Source organism: Hemibagrus wyckioides, linkage group LG23, assembly GCF_019097595.1.
Source record: "Hemibagrus wyckioides isolate EC202008001 linkage group LG23, SWU_Hwy_1.0, whole genome shotgun sequence".
Lineage (NCBI taxonomy): Eukaryota > Metazoa > Chordata > Actinopteri > Siluriformes > Bagridae > Hemibagrus > Hemibagrus wyckioides.
Window position 1 is genome coordinate 9167000 of NC_080732.1, and position 14490 is coordinate 9181489.

Genomic DNA, 14490 nt, shown 5'->3' on the forward strand with positions numbered 1-14490 from the left:
ATTGTAATTCATTGTAAATCTAACAAAACAAACCTGGGCAAACAAAAGGTGCCATCTTCTAACACATCCAGATATCAGGAAATGAAAGCTGAAATTCTGATATTTCCTATTTATTTATTTATTTATTTATTTATTTATTTATTTATTTATTTATTTTATTTTTATTTTTTTATATCAAAAACAACTGCCTTTAATGTACAGCAAAAACAGAAAGACATGATCTTTCAATACTTTCAGAAAGGGAATGTGTTTGTTTTTATACTTCACTTCACTATATTATCAGTAGTGAGTTCTGTTTTTTCTCACCTTCAGTACAATAAACCTTTTTTTTTCCAAATAAGGCACAGAGTTAGTTGTGTCTCAGTTACACACAATTCTAACCGTGGACTTAATTCTATTTTTTCTGGAGTGATACTGTAGCTAACCAAATGTAAACCTAATCAATTCTATTCCAATCAAATGCAGGATCGCAAAATGTCTGTGAAGATCCGGGTGAATTTTTCCCCACTTTTGGAAGTGAAGGGATTTTAAAACGCAATAACTTTAATTCTGATTGTTATATGTACCCCAAAAACTTTTTTAGTTGAGGAAAACCTGCTTTTCTTAGAACTCTAGTGTCCAACCTCTGTAAACCTTTTTACGTCCTACAACTTAGCTTACATGTCCATGCTGATGGGTAGCATGCCTTGCACCAGAAAGTTCAACCTGCCAAAATTTTCTACTAATTTCTGCAAGTTTGCTTCTTAGTAAGCCTAATATCTCTCACGTCATCTGTCTCACTCAAAAAACAATGGAGACGCAGCAGAGACAACGTCATATTGCATCCTGGTTCTGTCTGTTAGTTTTAAGCTAAAGGACAGTCAGTCAGTCGCATCTTTAAGGAACTGCTCGAGTTTACCTTAAAATGTGTTTGACTGTAACTCAGTGTGTCTTGTTAAATATAAGTCATTTATCTTCATTTTCATCTCCACCATTAAACATTACAAGGCCAGAGCAGAGGCGAGTACTGCCCCATGTTTGAAGATCACATTTACTTATGAGGAATGACAAGGGGTCGGTTCAGTAGGTTTTTACCTTCAATATGCCCGGAGGATTCTTTAATAATTCATTGATAATGACCAACATGAATAATTGAATCTGCCAAACTTTTTTCCCTACATAAGCGGAATGTTAAACAGAACTAGTGAGACATACAAAAACACATTTTATTGACTAGCAAACTGTTATAAACAAACTTCTTTTACAAATTTCCTTCATCCAGAAAATGTTTTTGGACACTAGGAAATAATAAGTTCCATTCTTGAAACAACTGGATTTTTTTTTTTTATAGTTAACTCATGTCATTTTAAACAAAAAGGCTTTGAATTCATTCTGGAAAATATTTTATTCAGGAGAATTTTTCAGATCTCTCTAAATTCTGCTGATGTGCGAGATGAGAATTGCATACTATTTTAACCATACATAGCCTGACATAATTGACAGAAAATTCTATTTTTTAAAAAAAAATTGAGTGTTTTCAGGAGCATTTATACGCACAAAAAAATGAATTCATTTACACTTAGAAATCTGATATTTATGGCAATTAACTGGCCATAACAATGTTTATATTAGAATAAAAGAAAGGCTGTTTATTGTATTTGGAAGATTTCAAACATTTAGCAATTTTTTCATCAAAAACCTTTTCACAATCTTTATATTTTGCCTTGTGGAAGGCAAAAAAACCCCTCAAAAACCTCCCACAGTTTCTGTCCTTGTTCAGGTACAGATGGACTTTACATTTCCCACACTTTTTCAAGAAAAGTAAGGATCATGTGGACGGTGCAGAGGTCTGAGAAATGCATGTAGCAAATATGATAGAGTCAGTGTTCTAAGGTGAATATATTCATTAGATAGAAATTTCAGTATAATGAGTCAAGTGATTTCTTTTTTTGAGCTGTGCCACTTTCAAATGACAGCTTACATTTTCTTGATTTTCAACACTTTTTTTTTTTTTATTTTTATCATTGAGCAGGATAATGAAATAAAATACCTAATTTCAAGGTTCCATGCTGTGATATTTATCTTCGCTCCTTTCTGTGCTTCTCAGACCCTCAAACTGCTCCGAGTGAAGTGGATGGTGTGAATCTGGAGGAGATTCGGGAATTTGCCAAAGCATTTAAAATCCGTCGTCTGTCTCTGGGTCTGACGCAAACTCAGGTGGGCCAGGCTCTCAGTGCCACAGAGGGGCCTGCCTACAGCCAATCCGCCATCTGCAGGTAAGGAGAGCCAAGAGCTGCTCAAAAATACAGGTTGCAATGCTAATTTAGCCTTCAACACGTACAAAAGCATCCCAGTAAAGAGCAACAGGATCCAATGAATTGGCATTTATTATATGGAATTTGGGTCAGTGTGGGTCGAGACTCTAACATAAACTAAAAACCTCTGTGTCATTTCATCTGCACTGCCTAATTACAAAATTCATGCTGAGGGAACAAAAGCAAAGCAGTGCAACGTTATTGCCACTAAATCTGTATAGTTGCTTGCTTTACTTTGGATCGGAGAGATATTGGGGTAAAAGCAAGAAAAATTCATTTTAAATGGCAAGTGATAAATTCTTAAGAAAAAAACTAATAATAATAATAATAATAATAATAATAATAATAATAATAATAATAATAATAAAATCAAATAAAAAAAATAATATTGTTTTTATTTATTTATTTATTTATTTATTTATTTATTTATTTATTTATTTATTTATTTATTTTTAAAAAAACCTTACCAACTTTCTCTAACAATCATAACCTAAAATGGTATGTACAAGGATAGATATAATCTCAAAAAAATTAAAAGGTGTTTATATTTGCAGGAGGACATTCCTCATTTTATTGTTCTTTAATATTTACAGTTAAAATAATATTAAATTAATTAAATTAATATGCAAATCTTACAGATTTTGAGGCAAAAAACAACAAAAAAAAAAAAACAGAAAAAAAATCCATGATGTTTTCAAATGCCCAGGAAAAATCCGAGGTATGAGGTATGAGCTCATATCTATACTCTCTATACTCTGATTAAGAGTTTAGATATGTATTAATAATGAATTTGATGTAAGTAAGATAAAAAGATGGTCGATGTCTGACTGACATTTATTTTGATTGTGTATTTAACTGTGTCTTCTTCACTTTGTCCTGTGTATATATGAGTGTTAAGTTAGTGTATGCAAAATGTATTAGCAGTATTACGAGAAGCACTTAAAGCATTTAATAATTACTAAGGTCGACATGTGTTCCTCGTGGATTTAGCTAAAGAGAATGTGACAGAACTAGACTATTAATAAAACCAACGTGTTCTTAGTCCCATAAAGGCAAGGATTTGGAGCATTATGATGAAATACAAAATATTCAGCAAAAAGCCATCAGAAATCATTACTTGTTCTCCTTCATCAATCATTACGTATCATGTTAGCATAAAATTATCATAAGATTTTGGATAGAAATACCTCAAGAGCCAAGTTTTGCTTTGGGAAACACATTCGGCCATAATAATAAATTGTTAATGATCCTATATCTAATAATTCTAATAAAATTCACACATGGATCTGAAAAATAAACACTAAACCTTGGCGTGATTTTATATTATCATATCATTATGAAATTCAGTTATAAATGAATCTCTTTGGTCTCAGATGCTCTCCCACATTAGATTTTTGCTGTGGCATTTTTGAACTTTGTTAAATAGTTTTCTCTCTAGTTTTTTTTTTTAGACCTGATCATTGCTGAAATCTTAGCGCAGGATGATGAGCTGCTTGTGTTTATGTGTCACAGCGATGTCACGCAATTTTAAAAATTTCATCCCATCAACATCAAAAGCAGAATAAAACCTGAAACAGTGTGACAGAACTGAGGGGCACGTTGGCGGGGAATTATGAAGCTTCAAACTAATGTTTAAAGTCTTAAGAAATTCTGCATGAAATATTTATACTTCCCAAATACATAATTCAGATATTTAGGAAACATACATTAAAAGCCATTACGTTGCAAAATAAATGGGTGATGTGAAGCTTTCACTCCATGTTCTTTCATCTAAATTCTTTAGAAGAGAGACAGGAGGTTTTATTTAATTACCCGTTCATTTGTATGACATTGAACATGACAGACTACCCTGTGTTGAGGGGTTTAACAGCAGACTTCACATGCTTTCCTTTGGTTAACATCAACAAAGATGAGGAGGATATGGATGAATTTATGAGTTTTTTTCTGTGTTGGCTCTTGGGGCTCTTATAGTCTGTTCTCAGTCAAACTCAGCTTGACAGATGTCTCCATGTTGTCTGATCTCTCAAAGCTTAGACTGAGGGGAAAAAAATTCTTTACTGCTTTCCCCAATAGTCACAAAAGGGAAGTGGTCAGTCCTGATCAAAGCTAACGGATGGAAAAGCTCAGAGATCGTTGAATCCATTGAATACCTTCAGATAAATCTACGAGACCATTTAACACTCCACTAATGTTAGTGTAATGTAATGTAATTAATGTTATATATAATATTTTTGTAGCAATCAAATTCTCTTTCTCTTAACATGCAACGATTCACAACCATCTGCAGTATAAATCCTACTTAGGATGCAACGATGCACATGAACACTTCCAAAATGGTCACTGAATATCGAGATGAGAATCGCTTTAAGACGTTTAGCCACATGAATGTACACCATTAACTCACACTAAAACACCAGCTAACATGAATGATTCATGGACTAGCTACTGGATGTAATTTGCAAGATAAATTAGGCAGAAATGATGCTTAACACCGGTGTATATACATAAGAGATTTATTTAGCATGCTGCATTTTGTCCTGTTCAGTGCAGTGACTGGAAGACTGTGCATTATCGCACTCATACACTTATTTACAGATACAAGTATGCAGTATGTAGTTATAAAGAAAAAATTGAAATTACTTTCCTCATAAGGACAGCAAATGGTTAAAGTTTCAGTAAAAAATGATACAGGATGTTGCAATAATTCATAAATGAATAAATAAGTTAGGACTCCACTATTCCAAATCTCAGGCTTTTGCATCCTCCTCTGTCCAGTGTTCACATAGGGCTGTCACTCATCCTTGTGTTAAGAGTAAAAAATTGTGTCTTGTTGCATTTGGGGTCCTGAGAGCAGAGGCCTTTGCCCCTGCTCGAGGCGTCTCCTCAACTGCCAGTTAAGATTCCGTCAAAGACGTCCTTGCAGGAGCCTGGGACTCGTCTCTCTCTTCTCCCTCTGCTAGGCTTTTCTCGGCCGGTCTGACAGGTGTAAGCTGCTTAGTGAACACTCTCCTACACTACTGTACACACTCCAACACACACTAACAGTAGAGTCTATAAAGGAGCTTTTTCTCCCTTTGTTTCTGAGGCATTATAAATTTCACTGAGAGGGAAGAACATCATTTCCCAAATGTTATCTTATGTTCTCTGTGTAATTTCCCAATTAATATAACTAAAAAAATCATTGTGCATTACTTAATGCACTGGTTAACATGAACAAACCATGAACTTTTTAATAATTAAGAACAGTTAAAAAGTTGCTTTTTATATAACAAACCAAATAACTGCTTTAACTGGTTTGTTAACTGGTTAAAATCAGAACTGCAGCTCAAGGACATTTTATATTCTAAGCTAATAGAAATAGGGGAGAACACTAATAAACAACAATAAACAAACAAACAACAGACAATAAACAACTGTAAATAATATTTACATTAAACAATGTTTTGAAATATTATATTATGAATAATTCAACAGCATTCAAAGAAACAGTCTGTGCTAATTGCAGTAGTAGTAATCATCATCATCATCATCATCATCATCATCATCGTCATAGTCCTTCATACATGTTCATAAACTTCTTAATCTCAGGAACACTGGGTGGAATCAAATCCATCACAGGGGACTTTTCACACATGCCTAATAATAATAATAATAATAATAATAATAATAATAATAATAATAATAATAATAATAATAATACATGTTCAAAGTTTAACAAAGTGTATTTGTCTATTTGCAAGCATATGCAAAACTGGGGGATGAAAATGTATTAATATTAAACATTCACTGGATTTGGAAAGGAAGTGAAGTTGTGTATTAAAATAGTTGTGCATTATAGTCAATAATTTAAGTCATAAATGTGAATAAATCATGGTTTTACATGTAAATGGACATTTTGCTGCTCAGGGAAAGGGGGAATATTAAATGAGATAATATATTCAGTGTGTTATGTTGAAATCATTGTGCGTTTGAGTTAAACTACAGAGTTTAAGCCCACTTAAATTGTTTCATTATAGCAGTTAGGTGCTGAATAATTTTGGAGAATTTGATTTTTTTTCTATTCTGTGGAAGTGTCTCCTCAGTCCATCACTGCAAAGTGAACACAGAGAGTTACAAAGTGAACTAGCACAGGAAGAAGGTCCTAGTGGAAGTAGATTTCTCAGCATACAAGTGCTGACACAACAAGAAGGTGACACATAAGAAACTCTCTGTCTCACTGGTAGCTTGGACCAGGAGACATTTCCTGAGAAACTTGGTCAGGCAGCAAACCCCGTTCGCCCAGTCAGGGCAGCCGAAGTAAGCTTGTTCTTTCTCAATTCTCCCCCAGACACACCATCCTGAGAAGCCACTTTTTCCTACCACAGGAAGCCCAAGAGAGCACTATAGCTAGCAGTCTGACAGGCAAACTGAACCCTGGCCTTTTATATCCTGCCAGGTTTGAGAAGTTGGACATCACGCCAAAAAGCGCCCAGAAGATTAAACCCGTGCTGGAGCGCTGGATGGCCGAGGCAGAAGCCCGCCATCGCTCGGGCATGCAGAACCTGACCGAGTTTATCGGCAGTGAGCCATCGAAAAAGCGCAAGCGCCGGACCTCTTTCACGCCACAGGCCCTGGAGATCCTTAACAGCCACTTCGAGAAGAACACACACCCCTCGGGCCAGGAAATGACCGAGATCGCTGAGAAACTGAACTACGACCGCGAGGTGGTGCGCGTCTGGTTCTGCAATAAAAGGCAGGCGCTTAAAAACACAATAAAGAGGCTGAAGCAGCCGGAGCTTGGGGCTGTCGCACCTATGGACCCTCTGGCTGACCCTTTGGAAGAACATCCATAGATCAGATAGACTCGAGGGAGAAAAACTGGACCCACTTACCGATGATTCACTCGACTGGACACTAAAAACCTGGATGTGTCTAACACTGTACTGTGATGGACCACCATCAAGGATAGAAATGTTGATAGGAGTGTTGTAATGACATTGAAGTGAAGAGACTTAAGCAAAAAAAAAAAGAAAAGAAAAATCTAAATGCTTACAGGTTCGAGGTCCTCATCCAGGACAGAGCAGAGAATTTTCACTAGAGATCACACCTAAATCAAGGACAACTATAAAAACTACTACAACCAAAGTCTGATGTGTCTGATTCCTGAAGGGTTTTGTTTTGTTTTTTGTAAATGTGTTCGAAATTTTTACATTTGTACTGACCAAAAGGGGGGAAAAAACATATATGTGTAGGGGCTCTGGGGTGGTGGGAGGGTGTAACATTATCTTTGTCTCACTTGCTCACTTGGGTTTATATGTAAATATTATGCTAATTTTGTCTTCAAATTGAAATCACAAACTCTTTGGAAACTTTGTCTCAGAGATGACCACATCATATACCTGTGGTCCTTTCTTTAGTCACCTCACTCCTGTTTGTAAAAGTATAATTTAAAAGTTTTTTTTTTTTTATCTCTGGAAGAATGGGTTATATGTCAAAGGTGGTCGATATGGTAGAACCCACATTGTTGCAGCTGTGACTTAAACTACAGTATGTCATTGTATTGCCAAAGCCTTCTAGCCAAAGAACATCATTCTTCAGCCCAAGGACATGGGCTGTAGCCCAAGGACTATACATGGGCAAAAACATTACTTTTTTTTTTTCCTTTTGCTGTGATGAAATTTTTCAGTGTTTTGTCCCAAACAATGGCTTCAGGTCTGCATGATTTGCAGCACACAACCAATGTGTGGAAAATTAAATGAGATCATTTCTACGATTCATCATTTTCGTGCATGTTTTTGTTAACTTTATAATTCAGTAGGTTTGTTGTAACTTTGTGTGTGTCAGACAAAAGAAATGATCAAAATATACAAAGCTACCAAAATGAACAACCAGCTCTCTCACGAAATGTCTAAGAATTCTAAATAGTCGGATCCTTTGTTTGATTTTATACAAACGGAGCTGTAACCTAACCTAACCATGCATGTGCTTTTTTTATGAGTTGTCTAATAGAAATTCTTATGACTTTGCAATTGGTGCAAACTGAGCTTCAGAACAAGACGTACTACAACAAAGGAAGTACTATACTTACATTCCCTAAAGTTTGTCTTTCTTCCATTTTGCTGTCACATGACAGAATTTTATTTCTTCAACACAGTCATTAAAGTCTGCTTGAGAAACACTGAAAACTAAATATTAAATACAATCACAATTTTAAACAGCAAGGTAGATTATAATTGAAATGATGTCCTTTAAATCAAATGTCTGTAAGAAGCCGTAATGAGAGCTGCTTTAGACAATAAGCTTTTGGACACACACACACACACACACACACACAAACTTATTTGAGTTATGAGTAGTTCAGGTAAATTTTAAGGGATGGGTTAGCAGCTAGATATCTTATAACTGTCTAGGTCCTGGTTGAAATTCTTCAAAATTTGGTGAGAAATCAGGTTGATTAGACTAATGACAGGCAATAACACGGATATCTAAAAATAATAATGTTCGATTTTATAACCCTGGATACTATAGTTTGTGCTAATATCTGTCGATCTGTGCTGGTTTCATTTTTAACTTTGTTCACTTGAAAACTACAAATAAAAAATAGTTAGTATCAAAACAAGGAAGTGTTCAAATATGAACGATGACATTTCCCCTAATTCAGTGCAAAATATAATTAAAATTATGAAGGTTAAACCTTTTTTATTAGTTTTCTTTTGTAAAGGAAACTCGTGTTTTCAACTTATTGTTTTTACTCCAGAAAGCAATGAAAATATTGTTACAGCTAGCAAGTTTCAGAAGTAAATTTATTACAGAATAATATTTATTTGAGGATCAATCAACACAATTCCAGCAATCATATAAATACAAGTGATCCAAGCATGTCCAGGTTTTTATTCAAGCAAAGGAAAAAATAGATTTTCCAAATCACCAAAATCCTACATTTTTTAATTTCCTCTTCATTTGTCTTCATGCTCTACTGTAAGCGTTGTGTTGCGTTCTCTTTCACGTCGATATTTTTTAATGGAATACACTGAGCTGCCAGGTTACAGTTTATTAGACTTATTAGATGTAAACTGCTCTAATTATGATCACACTTTTTTTTCATTTTCATCTGACTAGCCTGGGTTTTCTGGTTGCAGACATGGTGTATCATACAGAGATTTAACAAAGAAGCTGTAACCAAAAAAAGAAGAAGAAGAAAAGAAAAAAAAAACTTAAACCAAGAGACAAAGAAATAAAAGAGTTCTGCCTTTGCTCAACTTTTGAATGCTGGACCAAAGCTCAATTGTAATATGCACACTGTACAGAGAAATGGCTAAATGTTGCTGACAATCTTTAAATATTTGCAATGTTTGAGGAAAATGAATGGAAGAATCATATAAGTCTAGCATCAAGATTACCTCATGACTGTACATGTATGCAGTGAGCAGTGAGTTTTTAGAAGAGAAATGAACAGCAACTTGTGGTTTTGTGTAAATGTGTGTAAGTAGATTTCACTAGTCGTGGTAGGTCCTCAAAGAGAGTGTGGGTCTACCAGTTATCTTTCATGCTGTGGTTTCCAGGGTTACGTGTGTAGAACATTTTAGACTTTATTGTAACGGTTTTGTTTGTTTGTTTGTCTGTTTGCCCCCCATGTGATTTACATTGATGAACTTTATTGACTGTGACTGGAATTGCCCAATATAATAGGGCGCAAGGAGAGCTTTGTGACCGAACTCAATTGTCTTGAACTGATTACACACTCACACACACACACAGAGAGAGAGAGAGAGAAAGAAAGAAAGAAAGAAAGAAAGAAAGAAAGAAAGAAAGAAAGAAAGAAAGAAAGAAAGAAAGAAAGAAAGAAAGAAAGAAAGAAAGAAAGAAAATATTGAAAAGTGTTGCCACTGAACACCTCGAAAACCAAAGCTGATAAACCTGCTTTAAATTTTATGAAAACTGTACATATATATAAATATATATATATAAAGCAATATATGTTTGGTCAGTAAAGCTGCACTTTGTGTATTCCTGAACAGCTTCAGATCTGTTACATTTATTTGTACCATAATTAATAATAAACAACTGTTTGACATGAAACACCTGATTTGTTGATGCTCATGCTCAGCACCATAACCAGGATCAAAATTATAATGAAGTATCCATCGGTCTATCCATCCTTTTTTTGTACTGCTTATCCATCACAGGAAGCCTGGAGTCTATCCCAGAGGACTCGCGGCACAAGGCAAGGGACACACACCTCGGACGGGGTGCCAAACCATCACAAACACACACTCACACACACTACAGTCAATTTAGAGATGCCAATCAGCCCAAAACACATGTCTTTGGACTGGGGGGATGAAACTGGAGGAACTGAAGAAAACCCCGGAAGCCCAGGGAAAATGTGTAAACTCTGTATGCACCAGGAATTGATCCCCCAACCACAGAGGAGTGAGACAAGCATGCTAACCAACAAATGCTCATTTTAACTTTCCGTTATGTTATTCTTTAATCTTCCATAAACTCTGACTGACATTTGAATGTTAAATAATACATTATTAGTATTAGTATATTATATTATATACTATATATATATATTATATATATACACTATACTGCCAAAAGTATTCGCTCACCCATCCAAATAATCAGAATCAGGTGTTCCAATCACTTCCATGGCCACAGGTGTATAAAATCAAGCACCTAGGCATGCAGACTGTTTTTACAAACATTTGTGAAAGAATGGGTCGCTCTCAGGAGCTCAGTGAATTCCAGCGTGGAACTGTGATAGGATGCCACCTGTGCAACAAATCCAGTCGTGAAATTTCCGCACACCTAAATATTCCACAGTCAACTGTCAGCTGTATTATAAGAACATGGAACATAGGCCACGTAAACTGACGGAGCGGGGTCAGCGGATGCTGAGGCACATAATGCGAAGAGGTCGCCAACTTTCTGCAGAGTCAATCGCTACAGACCTCCAAACTTCATGTGGCCTTCAGATTAGCTCAAGAACAGTGCGCAGAGAGCTTCATGGAATGGGTTTCCATGGCCGAGCAGCTGCATCCAAGCCATACATCACCAAGTGCAATGCAAAGCGTCGGATGCAGTGGTGTAAAGCACGCCGCCACTGGACCCTAGAGCAGTGGAGACGCGTTCTCTGGAGTGACGAATCGCACTTCTCCATCTGGCAATCTGATGGACGAGTCTGGGTTTGGCGGTTGCCAGGAGAGTGTGTGACCTCACAAATGCGCTTCTGGAAGAATGGTCAAAAATTCCCATAAACACACTCCTAAACCTTGTGGACAGCCTTCCCAGAAGAGTTGAAGCTGTTATAGCTGCAAAGGGTGGACCGACTTCATATTGAACCCTATTGATTAGGAATGGGATGTCACTTAAGTTCATATGCGAGTCAAGGCAGGTGAGCGAATACTTTTGGCAATATAGTGTATATATATATATATATATATATATATGTGTGTGTGTGTGTGTGTGTGTGTGTGTGTGTGTGTGTATATATGAGGGTTATTTTTATTTACAACTGAAATTACACAAATGAACCAGTATAAATGTTTGCATCCCACTGATCCTTAATACTAATTAAATGTAATAATACAATAATACACAGCGGTGGTAGCTCAAGTGGTTAAGGTGCTGGATTGTTAAATAGAAGATCGGGGTTCAAGCCCCAGCACCACCTAGCTGCCACCATTAAGCAAAGTCCCCAACCCACCCTGCTCCAGGGGTGCTGCAACAGCTCTGACCCCAAACCCAAGGATGGAATATGCGAAGAAAGAATTTCACTGTGCAGTAATGTATATGTGACAAATAAAGACAACTTAATGTATTGTTACCTGCATAATCAATGACTGTTTTTATGTTTTGGGATAGCTTTTCATGAAACTACATTTGAAAAATATACTAAAAGAGCTGTAAAGTCAATATTTGGTGTGGCAAATACATTAATTTTTAAAAATGCATAAGTATTTCCAGATGCACTTAGTGCAGTTTTAGAAAGACGTTTCCTGGGCTTTTGTGGTGTTATCTGTTAAATGTCTCACTCATCATTCTGTGTGAACTCTAAAGACTTTTGCCCTTGAAATGTAGATCAGCAGGTTATTTGCTACACACAGTGTCTTGGATTAATATTCACCCCCCTCAAAAATTTTCCCATAATTTGTAGTGCCTCAATCTGTAATTTAATTGGACTTAATTGCAAAATGTATTGCAAACTTTTCTTAAAAGACACAAAGATTAATTAAACTAAAAACATAGCCTTGGTACTCAACTTAGCTTTCCATACTTGGCAGAAGTACTTAATAAAGGTGAATTTCATCTCATCCCTCAAGCTTTGGATGCAATTACAGCTGCAAGTATGCGATATGTCTCAGTCAGGCTCTTTGCACATCTGGATCCTGATATTTTTGCCCCAGAGTTCTTAATGAATGCAAATCTGACCTGTTTGCAGTTATATAGTTATTTTGTTTACTTCACTAAAGATTGTTTATTAATGATTATTAAGTGTTTTATCATGAATAATGAAGGATTTAATTTACAGTTATTATTATTATTATTATTATTATTTATTTATTTATTTTTATTTTTTTTACTCCATCCATGAGACAACAAAAATCACACAAAATATTGAAAAACAGGATAATGAAGTCATGTTTAATATAGAAATTAATTCTTAACATCCGATACTGCTCTACAGTTTGAGTTCCTATACACACACCATATATCAGCATTCATATATGTATAATATCATATTTAGACCTTTATTGAACTACAGTAAAAAGCCATCAAAAGCCACACAATCGGTCTGTATAAGAATAACCTTCTAAACTCTACAGCACTCAAGGATAACGATTAACCCAGCAATGTTTGGTTTGTTGCACATATTATTCTGAAGAGAATCTTGAAATGTTTAGGCCATTGTGGATTACAGGACAGGAACAGGCTTATCTCATGCTTCAAGGGTGGTTCTTCGCCGTTTTTGACACAAATCTGTGTGGAACTAAAAGGAATGTTTTATACAGTGGGGTTTGTGTGAGTATTTGTGTGTGTCTGGGGGAGGGGGGGGGTCTCAGGGTTCTGGTTTTGTGCTTGAATACTGAAGATATAATTAAATTCAAGTAACAATGCCCTTTTGTTGAATGTTAATAAACCCTGCTGATGTCTTTTGAAATTCTTACTTAATGGTAATGTTACTTAATTCTTACTCACTATTATTTATGTTAATAATAATAATAAAAAAAATTGACTGACACACTCTATCAAACAGTAAAGAAGACTCAATCACATGTAGGCATGGTGGCTTATAGCTTAGCATGTTTGCCTCAGGGGTTGGGGGTTTGATTCCTGCCTCTGCCCTGTGTATGAAGTTTGCATGCTCTCCCTGTGATTCTGGGTGTTCCTCTGGGTTCCCCGGTTCCCTCCCCAGTCTAAAAACATGCTCTGTAGGTGTTCTATTAGCATCTGCCTGTCATGAGTGTGTACATGATTTTGCCCTGCCATAGATTGGCACCCAGTCACCACCACATTGTGTTTCCCTACAGCATTGTGTAGGATTAGCGCTACAGAAAATAGATGAATGGTTGTGTATAGGACCATTAAAGAGCAAGTTTCTTAAGGAAAAAAACAGATGCAGAAGCGACTGCCAGATAGCTCGACAGGAAGCCCAAATTCGCTTCAACAACATTTTTTTCCTATCTGTGCCCTTCAAGTGCACCTCTGACTTTATTTTTCTATTCACTTCGCTACTTACTCCTCTTCCTTTTGCAACCATTTCATGCCAATCAAGGAAGTATGCTGATAAAGGTGACTTGAAAACAGTACTGAGATGCAGGACTTGTTTATTTATCAGTGTAATGACCTCTTCTCTGATCCTGGTGTCTCGATACTCTGTTTATCCTGATTGAAACTGAAATTCACAAAAGCCTTTTCACACGCACAAACCAGACTTCATTACGAAGTTCACACCTAAAAGCAAACTGACAGTACGTGGTTGCTACAGCAATTTATTACCTGCTCCCTTAGGGTCAACTGAAAGGTATCTTGCGCCACGGTTGATCTGCATCAATATTTCAGTGTTTCATCATACCAGATAACAATAATGAGACGAGCCCGAGACAAAGAGAGGAGCTCATTCTCAGCTGAAAGCCTCTACAAACTCGACTCCAAAGTTTCTCGTCCACAAAGCCTTTCAAAGTTGACTAGCTGCCAACTGGAAGAG

The 14490-nt window shown here is 36.2% G+C and overlaps 1 protein-coding gene across 3 annotated transcripts in view; it reads left to right on the forward strand.

Annotated features, from left to right (window-relative positions):
- The window catches only part of pou6f2 (POU class 6 homeobox 2), an 86953-nt gene extending 76773 nt beyond the window's left edge, over positions 1 to 10180 (forward strand). For 2 of the 3 annotated variants that reach the window (XM_058376052.1, XM_058376053.1), the window contains 2 exons: positions 2087 to 2255; positions 6622 to 10180. In XM_058376052.1, coding sequence (XP_058232035.1) covers positions 2087 to 2255; positions 6622 to 7126 — 674 coding nt within the window. In that variant the 3' untranslated portion in view covers positions 7127 to 10180. The remainder of the gene's footprint in view (positions 1 to 2086; positions 2256 to 6621) is intronic. The other variant, XM_058376054.1, reaches the window with a different exon arrangement.
- Positions 10181 to 14490: the final 4310 nt, after the last annotated feature.